General features: G+C 43.0%; 1 protein-coding gene across 4 annotated transcripts in view; it reads right to left on the bottom strand.

The window, feature by feature from the left end:
• Positions 1-2,663: 2,663 nt before the first annotated feature.
• Positions 2,664-14,171, bottom strand: part of cab39l (calcium binding protein 39-like) — a 91,610-nt gene continuing 80,102 nt past the window's right edge. For all 4 annotated transcript variants that reach the window (XM_070894035.1, XM_070894037.1, XM_070894036.1 and 1 more), the window contains one exon: positions 2,664-4,175. In XM_070894035.1, the coding sequence (XP_070750136.1) occupies positions 3,987-4,175 (189 nt within the window). In that variant the 3' untranslated portion in view covers positions 2,664-3,986. The remainder of the gene's footprint in view (positions 4,176-14,171) is intronic.

Genomic DNA, 14,171 nt, shown 5'->3' with positions numbered 1-14,171 from the left:
TGTAAGGAGATATCAGGACAGCTTGGTCAGAGAGATAGGCTTTAAGGAGCATCTTAAAGAAGGAGATAAGAGGTATAAACGCAAAAAGGTTGAGGGAGAGAATTCGAGTGCTTAGAGCCTAGGCAGCTGAAGGCATGGCCGCCAGTGATAGAGATGAAAATCAGGGATGCACAAGAAGCCAGAATTGGAGGAGTGCAGAGATCTTGGAAGGTTGTAGGGCTGGAGGAGGTTACAGAGATAGGGAGGGGCAAGGCCACAGAAGAATTTGAAAACAAGGATGAGAATTTTAAAATCAAGGCATTGCTGCACCAGGAGCCAATGTAGGTCATCGAGCACAGAGGTGATGGACGAACGGGACTTGGTGAGAGTTAGGATATGGGCAGCATGCCAGAGAGTAATTAGGGAGGCAAGGGTTCAGTGCTTGGACAAAGTGGAAGTTTGCGTTGGTGGGAAAAGGAAAGGAAAGTTGGGAGGGGTGGGGGAGGGGAAGGAGAAATGTGGCAGAGACAGCTGACCAGATGGTCTGAAATCAGTGACGAAGACTAAACCATCCCTCCAGTATCTCGTTTAATTGTTTGAACCCATTCGAGGTTGCTGTCTGTAGGAATATCACCATTTCATCCAAGTCATGTGATAGCCATTCAAAATGTTTACTCCCTCACAACTTGAAGAGCCTGTCCACTTCATTAATGTTCACCACTCTCCATCACGCTATGTAGAGGTCTCTCTGACAGTATTAACTTTTTCTGTTTTACTGTCCTACACCTTTGGGCAAGTAGTGGCCAAATTGTATCTTCCCCATTGAATAGTTAAATGCATCCTTTACTACTGTACCACCTTAAAAAGGCAAGGACCTCAAGGGCAGTGAAGGTACTTCATGGGCATAGACCTTACTCAAGCAAGTCACCATTAGCAACAGTACCAAACACTGCCGTTTAGACTTTGCTGGGAATGCTAGATCTTTTGTTAAGAAACGTATTTCTCTTCCTGCCTGCAAGATTACCTACCTCTAATAGTCATCATCTTTCTTGTAAGGAAGCATTATGCACGCATTGCATTTCCTCTAAACCTTCCTCAAGCCAGTGTCTTCTATTCCTTCTTGTCTGGCACTGAACTGAAGCCTCAGGGACAGGTTTGCCATCTATGGAGTGTGAGCAGGAAGAGGGCACATGAGGCCCCATCTGCAGTCACCGTGCCATTTCTTATAGGTGAGGTTATGACTCATGTCATTGTTTCCTCCACCCTCCCAGAAACAGGAACAGAACCCACTGCTGGCTCACACCAATGGTGTGTGCAGGAGGAAGCCCCTTGGAATAAAAGCTTCAACAATTAGCATTTGAATTCCCTCGCTTTCATGATGTTAAACATTTACTGAAAAACAAATTGGCACACGTCAATCAGGGTGGCTCAGTTGGTAAATGCACGGCTCTGGAATAGTGGGGAGGGAGTCAGAGATTGGAGAATAAATTGGGAAATTGGGTAAAGCAGACAGGGCTCCTACTGCTGATTGCCATCCAGTGGTTGCTGCTGGAATGTGGAGGCGCAGGTGGGACAGGCCCGGAGGCATGGATGGGATAGAATGCCTCCTCTTGTTGATTAGGCTGCCAAAAAAAGCATTTCCCAGTCTCCCATCTTAAGAATGGCTAATTAAAGTGAGGCAAGCACAATCACTATCTTCAGGGGCAGAGAAACCTTTCACCCAATATGCAACACCAGAGCCTATTCCTCACAAAGTTCAAAGAAGTTTGATTTTTCCCATATCACTGCATATTCATACCTTCTCAAAGTCAGTCTGGCAATTCGGTGTTTTCAGAAGGACAGGTTTGAGTTTACAGGCTCCTGGGAACTGAATTGAGGCAAATAATCTCATTCCACATGGAGCTGCACGAAGGACACAATCAACCCTTCAAGGTAGACGAAGTTTAAACTTTGGCTCCAAAAGGTGAAGGGGCTCTAATCTACAGCAAAATCCAGTCTGAACACTTTCAGTTTATAACGCACGTTATTGACAAACTAGCATATGCATATTTGGATGCAATAGGACTTCAGCTGAACTTCACAACTAGTATAAAAGCAAAGTACTGATGCTGGTAATCTGAAAAAACCCAGAAAATGCTGGAAATACTCAGGTCAGGCAGCAGCTGTGGCGAGAGAAACAGAGTTAACGTTTCAGGTCGATAACTTTTCAAAAGGTCATTGACCTGAAAAGTTAATTCTGTTTCTCACTCTGCAGATGCTGCTTGACCTGAGTATTGCCAGCATTTCCTGTTTTATGTATGTTTGTTATTTTCTCAGAATATGTCTATATATTGCTGTTGGAAAGATTTGCACATATCTTCTTGCTGCAATCTCTGCATTTCCTGGGATTTGGTAGATAGCAAAATACTCAGATTTAAAAAACTTTGTGGCATCAAAATAGATGCTGCAGAAAGTTCACAGGCTGATTAAGAAAATGAATAGCTGTGTAATTCATTGGGGTCAGCTGTTAACAAGACACCACCTTTACAGCAACTCTCCTTAAGGACTTTGCAGTGTCAGTCACTAAAACTTATCTATCGTTGTACCAATGTTTCCTTTGGTGTAGCTATACTACACTGTTTGCTTACAGTACTACACATCCCTGATACAATATAAAAGCACCATAACGGACCTTAATAGGCAAGTTTTTTTTAATTTTTCAACTATGTCCACACAAATATTGTATAGTTATTCGCCAGTGGAATAAACAATTTATCAATTTAATCTGAAGTATTCTCTATATAATTTTCTTCAGTAATAACTGCCTTAGTAAGGCTGGTACAATGTTTCACAACTTCATAGTAGCAGTACAGAAAGAATGTCCCCAAACCATCTGATTTTGAAGTGTAAAAAAAACACGATTAGCAATTTATAGAATTAATGACCTCTCTAAATAATACAGAATCCATGTTACATCTTTTAAATGAAACAGATGAAACAGTTTTGGCAAACATACAGCATAAGTCATTTAAAACAAAATACAAATTACGTTTTTCATAAGTTTAATAACTTTTATTTTAAAAAGTACTCAAATTAGGCTGCATGTGATTTTGTGAAAAGTCGACCAGATCAGTTACTTCTAACTGTAGCCGTACAGTGTAATAAGTATTCATTGAATGCGACCATGTATGTACAATTACACATTTGGAAAGAAAAACGATATGTGCAACCACAAAATTAAATTACAGCTCGAACCCTTCCAAGTAAATAAAAAAAATGATTGGGACATGGTTTCATTTATATACTTAAAGAAAATATTCACCAATTATTCTTTATCTGCTTTATGCTGACCTGTTCACAATAAAAAGTGTACCAATATAAATGAGTAGGTTTCGATGGATAGACATAGGGTGTCTGCTCTTGAAGTTTAGCTAGGTTAAATACCTTAGTCTCTAGTTAATCTAATGTAGGGCTAATATGGTGGGTGCTTTTCCTTGGGATCACATCAGGGATATTTAGGAAGCCCATTCTTAAAGCTAATCAGAGATCATCTCAAAAGAAGCAAGCTCTGCGCACATACCATTGTGAACAGGTAGTATTGCAGACTTTCCCTAATCCATGGTGATAAACTTACTCAAAATAAAAAATAACCTAATTTACATAGTAATACAGTAGCAAGTGAGATCAAAGCCAGTGAGGCCATAGCCAACTCACCAACAGCATGCCAACCCAGCCATGGTTACCTGAAAATTTAAAACAACTAGCAGGGCAAAGAATCACTGCTACTATATAAATATGTAAACTCCTAAATCCACATACAACCATAGATGTAGGAGGAAAAAAAACCTAATATACAGGCACTCTGAAAGACAATATGCATGAATAAAATTAGTTTTATTATATATAAATATTAGAAGTGAGTTACTGTTACTACACAATCCCTTCCCTACAAAGAAATGTAATCAAATTGTATACAGGCAAGGCAAATAGTTAAAGCTCCATCCAGACGCTGCTTCTAACCAAATGTGTTAGGACTGTTGAGGCGCTGGTCTTTTCAAATCCCTGATCTGTTTGATCAAATAGGACTTCTCGTCATTAAACTGGTCGTCATCCGTTCGGTCTGCCTGGAACTGACTGAGGAACTCTATCAGTTTGGTCTGGTTTTTCAACAGGATGTCCAAGATGGGTTGTGTTTTATTGGGATTTGCCACAAAAACCTAGAGGGGGCAGAGAGAGAGATAAACATGCAAGTTATTCATAAATTAGGCAAATTCAGCTTAACCTATGATGTGCAGATCTCATGTATACTATTTTATTCTTCCTCCTACTGTGACATCAAATCCATACCCTCCTCACTCATTCACTTCTCATTTAAAAAAAATTCTCACCAAAACTGGATTTGTTGCACTAACTGGAAATTTAACAAACTAATCACAGGGACTTATTTGTCTTGCTGCTTGCTTAACTCATCACACACCTTAGTTCTCGTGTGGTTTAGCGCAAACTCTTTGTGCACTCGGTTAATTTCCTTCTTTATTTTATAACTTTGGGTGAGGATGGCAATACAGTGAAACTCGAAGCTACAGGAAGACAAAGGGGTTTCATTTCTTCTGCTAGAACACTGGGCAATGGACATAAACCGTACAGCAAGCAACTTTACACCAACAATTTAACCAGTGGTCCAGCAGCACAGGAAATCAAACCCTCACACCACACTCTACAACACTTTGGGGCTGCAGAATAAAGTTCCAGTTAGAATAAAATTACTTTCAGCTGTCTGGTGACCAAGACGGTTTCCTGCTTTGTTATGGCAGATTTGCGGTGGTATTTATGTGGGACTCTGGTCAAGTCTAATGAAAGGAAGACAATTTTCTCCGGTTTTCTGCTAAAGTTATTTTAAAGACATACAGCAGTTTTCAGAATAGAAAATGAAGCAACAGAGAGTTTCAAAAAACACTTATGTTGACATTAACTGGTGGTTCTCAATGACTGAAATATTAGGATCGTGAATGCATTATCCTTTCACAAGATAGTTAGATTTCGATTAAATATATTCTAAACACAAAGAGTTCAGTTGGCCCGAGACACTATACCAATGATGTGGGCCAGTCCCCATTCATACTTCCTCTCTGAGGGAAGCAAAACTGCCAGATAGAGCATTGCTCTGAAGGAATGCACCTTCCATCAGTGCCTTAGAGGACGCTGCAAAGATGACAGCAGCCCAGACACCCGCTCCCCTGCCCCTTTCGTAAAATGTAAACATGCAAGTTGTTGTTGTCAAACTGTGGCAATTGGTGACAAAACTGGGAGGAAAAGCGCTTTTTTGAGTGAGCTACAAGTGATTATCTCATTAACTAATTAGAGGGTATTACAAAAATACTTTTGAAGTAACGCACCAAACTATTAATTTGAACTAAAGGGCAAAAGATTTCCAATCAACTACAACCGTTTTAAGCAGAACAAAGTGCCTTGAACTGTCAGGCAGTATGCAGCCAAATCCTGATAAATATGCAATTAATTTGCTCGGAAGAGTCATACTTTAATGAGTGTGCAATTGGGATTTCTACAAATTTTTGTTTTGTGCCTCAATCCCGAAAGAACTTGCATTTCTACAAGCACCATTTCACAACCTCAAGATGCCAAAAAGCACTTTACAGCCAATGCAGTACAAAGCTAGAAATGTATTGCACAATGACTTCTACAAGTCAGTCAAAAAAGACACCAACCTATATTAACTGCAGTGAACAATTAATTGGTAGCATTTTCTATCAGGAGCAGTATTATATGCACAAGGGTTATTCGTAGAAAAAGGAATGAATGAGAAGCGGACTGGTATTAAAATGTTATGGTCAGTATAAACGGTGCGGAGTTAATTGTACTCTGCTGCTAAGTAAGATTAGTAGGTTAGTAAAGACAAACGTAGGTCCCCTGCAGTCAGAATCAGGGGAAGTCATAACGAAGAACAAAGAAATGGCAGACCAATTGAACAAGTACTTTGGTTCGGTATTCACTAAGGAGGATACAAACAACCTTCCGGATATAAAAGGGGTCAGAGGGTCTAGTAAGGAGGGGAAACTGAGGGAAATCTTTATTAGTCGGGAAATTGTGTTGGGGAAATTGATGGGATTGAAGGCCGATAAATCCCCAGGGCCTGATGGACTGCATCCCAGAGTACTTAAGGAGGTGGCCTTGGAAATAGCGGATGCATTGACAGTCATTTTCCAACATTCCATTGACTCTGGATCAGTTCCTATGGAGTGGAGGGTAGCCAATGTAACCCCACTTTTTAAAAAAGGAGGGAGAGAGAAAACAGGGAATTATAGACCGGTCAGTCTGACCTCAGTAGTGGGTAAAATGATGGAATCAATTATTAAGGATGTCATAGCAGTGCATCTGGAAAATGGTGACAATAAGGTCCAAGTCAGCATGGATTTGTGAAAGGGAAATCATGCTTGACAAATCTTCTGGAATTTTTTGAGGATGTTTCCAGTAAAGTGGACAAAGGAGAACCAGTTGATGTGGTATATTTGGACTTTCAGAAGGCTTTCGACAAGGTCCCACACAAGAGATTAATGTGCAAAGTTAAAGCACATGGGATTGGGGGTAGTGTGCTGACGTGGATTGAGAACTGGTTGTCAGACAGGAAGCAAAGAGTAGGAGTAAACGGGTACTTTTCAGAATGGCAGGCAGTGACTAGTGGGGTGCCGCAAGGTTCTGTGCTGGGGCCCCAGCTGTTTACATTGTACATTAATGATTTAGACGAGGGGATTAAATGCAGTATCTCCAAATTTGCAGATGACACTAAGTTGGGTGGCAGTGTGAGCTGCGAGGAGGATGCTATTAGGCTGCAGAGTGACTTGGATAGGCTATGTGAGTGGGCAAATGCATGGCAGATGAAGTATAATGTGGATAAATGTGAGGTTATCCACTTTGGTGGTAAAAACAGAGAGACAGACTATTATCTGAATGGTGACAGATTAGGAAAAGGGAAGGTGCAACGAGACCTGGGTGTCATGGTACATCAGTCATTGAAGGTTAGCATGCAGGTACAGCAGGCGGTTAAGAAAGCAAATGGCATGTTGGCCTTCATAGCGAGGGGATTTGAATACAGGGGCAGGGAGGTGTTGCTACAGTTGTACAGGGCCTTGGTGAGGCCACACCTGGAGTATTGTGTACAGTTTTGATCTCCTAACTTGAGGAAGGACATTCTTGCTATTGAGGGAGTGCAGCGAAGATTCACCAGACTGATTCCCGGGATGGCGGGACTGACCTATCAAGAAAGACTGGATCAACTGGGCTTGTATTCACTGGAGTTCAGAAGAATGAGAGGGGACCTCATAGAAACGTTTAAAATTCTGACGGGTTTAGACAGGTTAGATGCAGGAAGAATGTTCCCAATGTTGGGGAAGTCCAGAACCAGGGGTCACAGTCTGAGGATAAGGGGTAAGCCATTTAGGACCGAGATGAGGAGAAACTTCTTCACCCAGAGAGTGGTGAACCTGTGGAATTCTCTACCACAGAAAGTAGTTGAGGCCAATTCACTAAATATATTCAAAAGGGAGTTAGATGAAGTCCTTATTACTCGGGGGATCAAGGGTTATGACGAGAAAGCAGGAAGGGGGTACTGAAGTTTCATGTTCAGCCATGAACTCATTGAATGGCGGTGCAGGCTAGAAGGGCTGAATGGCCTGCTCCTGCACCTATTTTCTATGTTTCCAAGTCGGAGTCTCTTATTTGAATTTTAAACATTAGCAGAAATAAACACTATCCTCTGAAGTACAGACACATTTCAGATCCTACACTTTCATTTCTAAATTTTTAATCCAGTAACTGTGCAATAATGTAAATGTGTATATTAAAATATACATTAAATTAGCTTAGCCACGAGAATGACCTGACTTGCCAGCCAGGCATCAGCTTAGTCAGTTCTTGCCGGGCACTGGGCAATGTGTTTTATTGTTCCGCTTTACTGCAGAGACACACAAAAATGCAACTTGTGTTATTTAGGGGACTACAGCATGGCTTTGGCAGAACAGCCTTGGAGGTCTTGCCTCTCACCCAAAGGAGAAGTTATGAAAATTTGATGCATCCCCATGCTGTATTTTAATTGAATTTTTATTGAGTGCGCACATTTTGGGCCCAAGTTTCCACACGCGCCTAGAACGGCGCAGTCCCGACCTGGACGCCCGTTTTTCGCGCCACAGAGTGCGCCTAAAAAAATCCTCCGTATTCTCCACCTACCTGCAGGTCCTCTGGCCCTCGGCACGAGCTGTAGGGGGCGGAGCCAGGTCCCTGCGCTGAAAACAGTGCCGGGACCTCTGCACATGCGCGCTACAGTGGGCACGCAAGTGCAGTAGCTCCAGGCACCGAACTGTGTGGGAGGGGCCCGAAGCACGCAGCCCCTAGCCCTGGCTGAATGGCCTCACTGGGGCTGCGTGAATAAGGCTCCTCCCACGGTCAGCTCCTGCTCCCCCCTCCCCCCCGACACTCGCTCCCCGCTGCCTCCGGACCAGACCCGACACTCGCTCCCCGCTCCCCCCTGCCTCCGGACCAGACCCGACACTCGCTCCCCGCTCCCCCCTGCCTCCGGACCAGACCCGACACCCGCTCCCCACCCCCTGCCTCTGGACCAGACCCGACACCCGTTCCCCGCCCCCCCCCCGCCTTCAGACCAGACCCGACACCCGCGCCCCCCCCCCCCACCCCGCGACTGACCCGACCCGCGCTCCTGTTCCCGCTCCCCCGACTGGACCCGACCCGCGCTCCTGTTCCCGCTCCCCGACTGAACCCGACCCGCGCTCCTGTTCCCGCTCCCTGCCCCCCCCCCCCCCGACTGGACCCAACCCGACCCACGCTCCCGCCCCCCGCCCCGACCCGACTCCCGGACTGGATCCGACCTGACGACCTCTCCCTTTTCCCTTTTCCCCTCTCCCCTCCCCAACCCGACGCCACCTACCTGTAAATCTGGTGCTGGGGATGGGCCCTGCCCGAAGTCTCGGGCCGGCCCGTTCAGCCTTCTGTCCCGAAAGGCCTGCCTGAAGCACTTTCACACAGGTAGGAAGATGGTTTATTTAATCTTTTCTTTGCTTATAAATGTTTATTCAGGTTGGATTTATTTGTATAATATTTGTATAAGTATAAATAAGGATTTATTATAGAATTTAATGACTTCCCTTCCCCACCCCCCCCCCACCTCGTTCTGGACGCCTAATTTGTAACCTGCGCCTGATTTTTTAATGTGTAGAACAGGTTTTTTCAGTTCTACAAAAATCTTCACTTGCTCCATTCTACTTTAGTTTGGAGTACGTTTTCACTGTGGAAACTTTCAAATCAGGTGTCAGTGGCCGGACACGCCGCCTTTTGAAGAAAAAATTCTGTTCCAAAGTAGAACTGTTCTACCTGACTAGAACTGCAGAAAAAAAAGTGGAGAATTGCGATTTCTAAGATAGTCCGTTCTCCACCAGTTGCTCCTAAAAATCAGGCGCAAATCATGTGGAAACTTGGGCCCATTATGTTGTCCTCTTCCTGGAGCTTTCTGCTACCATTTACAGCCTGGTTACATACAACAACATGCATTTCTAAAGCGCTTTGGGATGTAGTAAAAACATCCCAATTTGACATGGAGACACAAATAGATATTAGGACAGGTGGCCAAAAGCTTGGTTAAAGAGGTAGTTTTTAAATGAGCGATAGAGATAGCAAGGGTAGAGCAGTTTAGGGAGGGGAATTCAGAGTTTAGGGCCTTGGCAGCAACGATGGACTATGGAAATAGGGGATGCACAAGAGGCCAGAATTGGATGTATGTAGTGATCTCGGGGTTGTGGAGCTGGAGGAGGTTCCAGAGATGGGGAGGGATTTGCATACAATGATACCTGCCAATATCCTTGATCCAAAACAATCTCAGGTTTGCTGCGCTCACAATTCTCTCTGGCCGGAGTGAATAGGGCTGTAGTGACGTGCTTAATTTCATCCCCCCCCCCCACCCAGAAAACTGCTAGTGTCACGGCCCCCTCTTGCTCAGGGCAAACAGATTTGAAACACGGACTATCCGTGCAGAAACAGATGGCTGGCAGCTACATGTCAGCTAGTACAGCAGCCAATTTGCACACAAGGTCCTACAAACAGCAAATGAATGTCCGACGAGTGGCCAGGTTAATAAGACCATAAACAATGCAAACAAAGCACTGGGGTTCACATGGAGTAGCTGAGATGAATAGCACAGATGCATTTACTAGGAAGCTAGATAAGTACACAAGGGAGAAAGGAATAGGATATAGTGATAGGGTTGGATGAAGTAGGGTGGGGATGGGAAGAGGCTCATGTGGAACATAACCGCTGGCATGGACTTGTTGGGCTGAATAGCCTGTTTTTGTGCTGTAAATTCTACGCAGATCATCTATTTTGGTGGCATTGATTGAGGATCACTGGCCTGGAAACGGTGGGTGGGGAAAGAGGGAATTCCCTGTTCAAGTTGCGCCATGGGAGCTTGTACATCATAAGCAGGCAGACACGACCTTGATGGAACACCTCATCCAAAAAGAGTTTCATTTTAAAAATTCAAAAACAGGAAAAGAAAATTAAACAGATGCTCTTGTACTTCTTTTTAATGAACTTATAAAAAAAACTTCTCAGGATGTGGGCGACACTGTCGCGGCCGAATACACTGCCCATCCCCAGTTGCCCTGAGAAGGTGGCAGTGGGCAAAGCAATTGCTTTAAAACTGGTAATCGCTGGCCTACCTTCAGAGGACATTTAGAATCAACCACATACTGTGGGCGAGTCATGTGTAGGCCAGACGGAGTAGGGATGGCAGGTTGCCTCCTTTATAGGCCACGGTTTTTTTCTGGTACACGTCCACAAATTGCCAAATTTATTTATTTCAATTTCACAACTTGCCATGGTAGGATCTCAACTTGTGATCCCTGGACTGAGAGTTCAGTACCATAGAACACCACGATAAATGTCCTTGAATCCTTTAGCAGGGCGTAGTTTTGCATTTTGCTGATTTTAGAACAATTTCAAGAACTACCAAGATGTCATGACTTCCTCCTACAATTTACTTCCATCACTGGACTGATGATTCAGCATGTTTGAGGAATGACTACACTTTCAGATAAAACTGCAGCAATGTGACTGCTGTGGGCACATAACATACTCACCAAATCACTTTAATAGCTTAATAGATTCCACCAAACTGTAATTGTAAAACCCTCAAGTATCTACGCATCCTCTTCAGTTTCAAGGAACCTACTAGATCAGTTTTACTTGACAGAACTTAAGGACACTGGGACTTGCAAATGTCTCGACCGTGGAAAGATATAAATAAAAATCAGAAACTCTATGCCTTAGCCCATGAAGATAAAAATCAGACTGTGGTTTGTGGCTAGTGGCTAGTGACAAACAAAAGTTCTTGCCTCAGCCCACTGGATGTTTCTGATGCACCCTGTCTTTTTCATCATTCCCACTAGATTCTGTGTAACTCACTCCCATCGCTGGTTATGACAATGGATGTAAAAAGTGCTTTGCACTTTCACTAATTGCAAGGTAGAAGAAATGTCTCTTTCCAGGGCAATGCAGGCTAATACAGCAACAGGAAGCAGAATCTACTCCAATACAGTCCAGTTTTATGTCTGTGAAACAAACATTCATGAAGCCATTTTTAGAAGTAGTTACAAAACAAGTGATCTACTTTTTTTTTTTGCACTAACTGCTCCTACATTAGGTGGATTTTGGGTGCACTGCCCTATTTAATATGAGCAACAATTTGACTGAATTGACCCAGCCTCAATTGAATAAAAGCTATGCAGACTTGCATTACATAAAAACAGAACAAAATGAGAAACTTCTGAAAGGGTCACATGCTCAGAGAGATTTTAATCTCTGCTAAGGAGCATGGTTGAAGAGGATTTTGTTGCTTGCTTTACCAATGCTTTGGTTTTAATTTTACAACTCTGGTTTTCTCAAAAAACCTTGGGGGTTTCAAAACAAAATACTTCTAAATATAGCCCCAACAAATCAGCTCCTGCATCAAAGCTAAATAAAGATTTGGGAAAAACACCAATTGAAGGATCTTTACATGCTGTTTAATGTAAAATGAACACAATGTGGTAACTTCACCCTCAGTATATAGGCAACACACAACCAACCATTGTTTGCTGCAAGCATTTAATACACTGGGGAACTCAACATTAAGCAGAGTGTGAAACATTATTTAGAAATAACAATTATAGCTGGAGATGGGTTACAGCTCAAATAATTTTATTCTATACAAAAGTCAACTGGATTTTAATAACCCCCCCTCCCCACGAGTGTCAGCAGGTCCAGGGAATTTGTTTCCTAACTCGCACCAAGTCCCGTTCACCCATCACCCCTGTGCTCGCTGATCTACATTGACTCCCCAATTAAACAGTGCCTCGATATTACAATTCTCATCCACGGCCTCGCCATTCTCCATCTCTCTAACCGCCTCCAGCCCCAATATTTCTGTGGCTCAGTATCAAATTTTGTTCAAAAACACTCCTGTGAAACACCTCGAGACGTGTTATTACTTTAAAGGCGCTATATAAATACAAACTGGAACTATAAGTTGGAGAAACAAGAGTTAACCTTTCAGGTCGAAGATCTTTTGTCAGAACAGTTCTGATGAAAGGTCATCGACCTGAGACGTTAACTCTGTTCCTCTCTCTCCACAGATGCTGCCCAACCTGCAGAGTATTTCCAGCATTTTCCATTTTTATTCCAGATTTCCAGCATCAGCAGTATTTTGCTTTTTTATACAAATACAAGTTGTTATTTCTAGGCTCCCAAGCCTTTAAACAAAAAAGAGAATTTCAACAAACATTGAAATAAACCCTATTGCAGGTATAAAAGCTACATTGATACCAACTGAAATAAAATAAGCACCAAGACAATTCAACACAAAATTTACAAATTTCAAACACTTCACTTCTCACCACATCTCCCCTTTATTTTTCTCTTTTCTTTATCCCTTTCCCTCTCTCCTTTGATTTTACTATACCCTATTCTATACACCAGTTCTTTCATAAAATGGAGGGAAAGATCTGCATTAGAAAAACTGGCCTCTGATTAGCAGAGATCCTGTTCTTCAGGCAATCTAGGACCAGATCACATCAGGCATATTCCAGTAAACTTTTAAGTATTTTGATGTGCAAATGCAGGATAGGTTGTCTCATTAGCAACACCAGCAGCCCAATCACACTCCGATGACACAAATTATTAGTAGTATTGCAGAGGTTAAGTCAATGCTGTAGACACTGGGTAAGCCCTACTGCACGTATCTTGTCAGCACTCAGTTCTGTTAGTCCATCATTTGGGTGGGTTTTGATAGAGTAGATGGGGAGAAACGCTTTCCACCAGCAGGAATGCCAGTAGCCAGAGGGGACAGATTTAAGATAATTGGCTAAAAATCCAGGGGGAAATTATGAAACAATTTTTACTCAGCAAGTTATGATGATCTGGAATGCAATGCCTGAAAGAGTGGTAGAAACACATTCAAGTAATAACTTTCAAAGTGGAATTGGATATATACTTGAAAAGGAAAAATTTGCAGAACTAAGGGGAAAAGAGCATGGGAATGGGGACTAATTGAATAGCTCTTTCAAAAAGCCAGCACAAACACAATGGGCCAAATGGCCTCCTTCTGTGCTATATGCTTCTATGGTTCTATTCTTCATCCATGCTGATCTACAATGGCTCCCCTGCACCCAGTGCATGTTTAAATCCCTCCAACCACCACAGCCATGTTCCAGCTCTAGAACCTGGCCCTAACTCTCCATTCCATTCCAGAAGATGCCTCTTGTGCATCTCACCCCCCAATGGCAGCAAGGCCTTCAGTTATCTGTCTCCTAATTTCTGGAAGCCGCTCCCTAAATCCCTCTCATCTCCCCACATTCCCTCTTCCTTTATAAAAACCTCCTTGGGACCCATATTTTTTAGCAAACCTTTGGTCACCTTTCCTGCTCTCCTGGTTTACTGTCCGTTTCCTTTGGTGCATTGGTGAAGCACTTGGAGGTGATTTTTAATGTTAAAGCACTGTATAACTGGAAGTCGCTTTAAAGAGAAGTCATCAGAGTCAGTAACACAAATGAAAGGACAGGGACAAACACGCTCAATTCATTGTCCGATAAGTGGTGGAATAAGCCTGTGCTGGCCAGAGGAATTGATCAAGTGTAAAAATCAAACCCCATTTCTTA

The sequence above is a fragment of the Pristiophorus japonicus genome, chromosome 11 (assembly GCF_044704955.1).
Source record: "Pristiophorus japonicus isolate sPriJap1 chromosome 11, sPriJap1.hap1, whole genome shotgun sequence".
NCBI lineage: Eukaryota > Metazoa > Chordata > Chondrichthyes > Pristiophoridae > Pristiophorus > Pristiophorus japonicus.
This window is presented reverse-complemented; position numbering and strand designations above follow the sequence as displayed.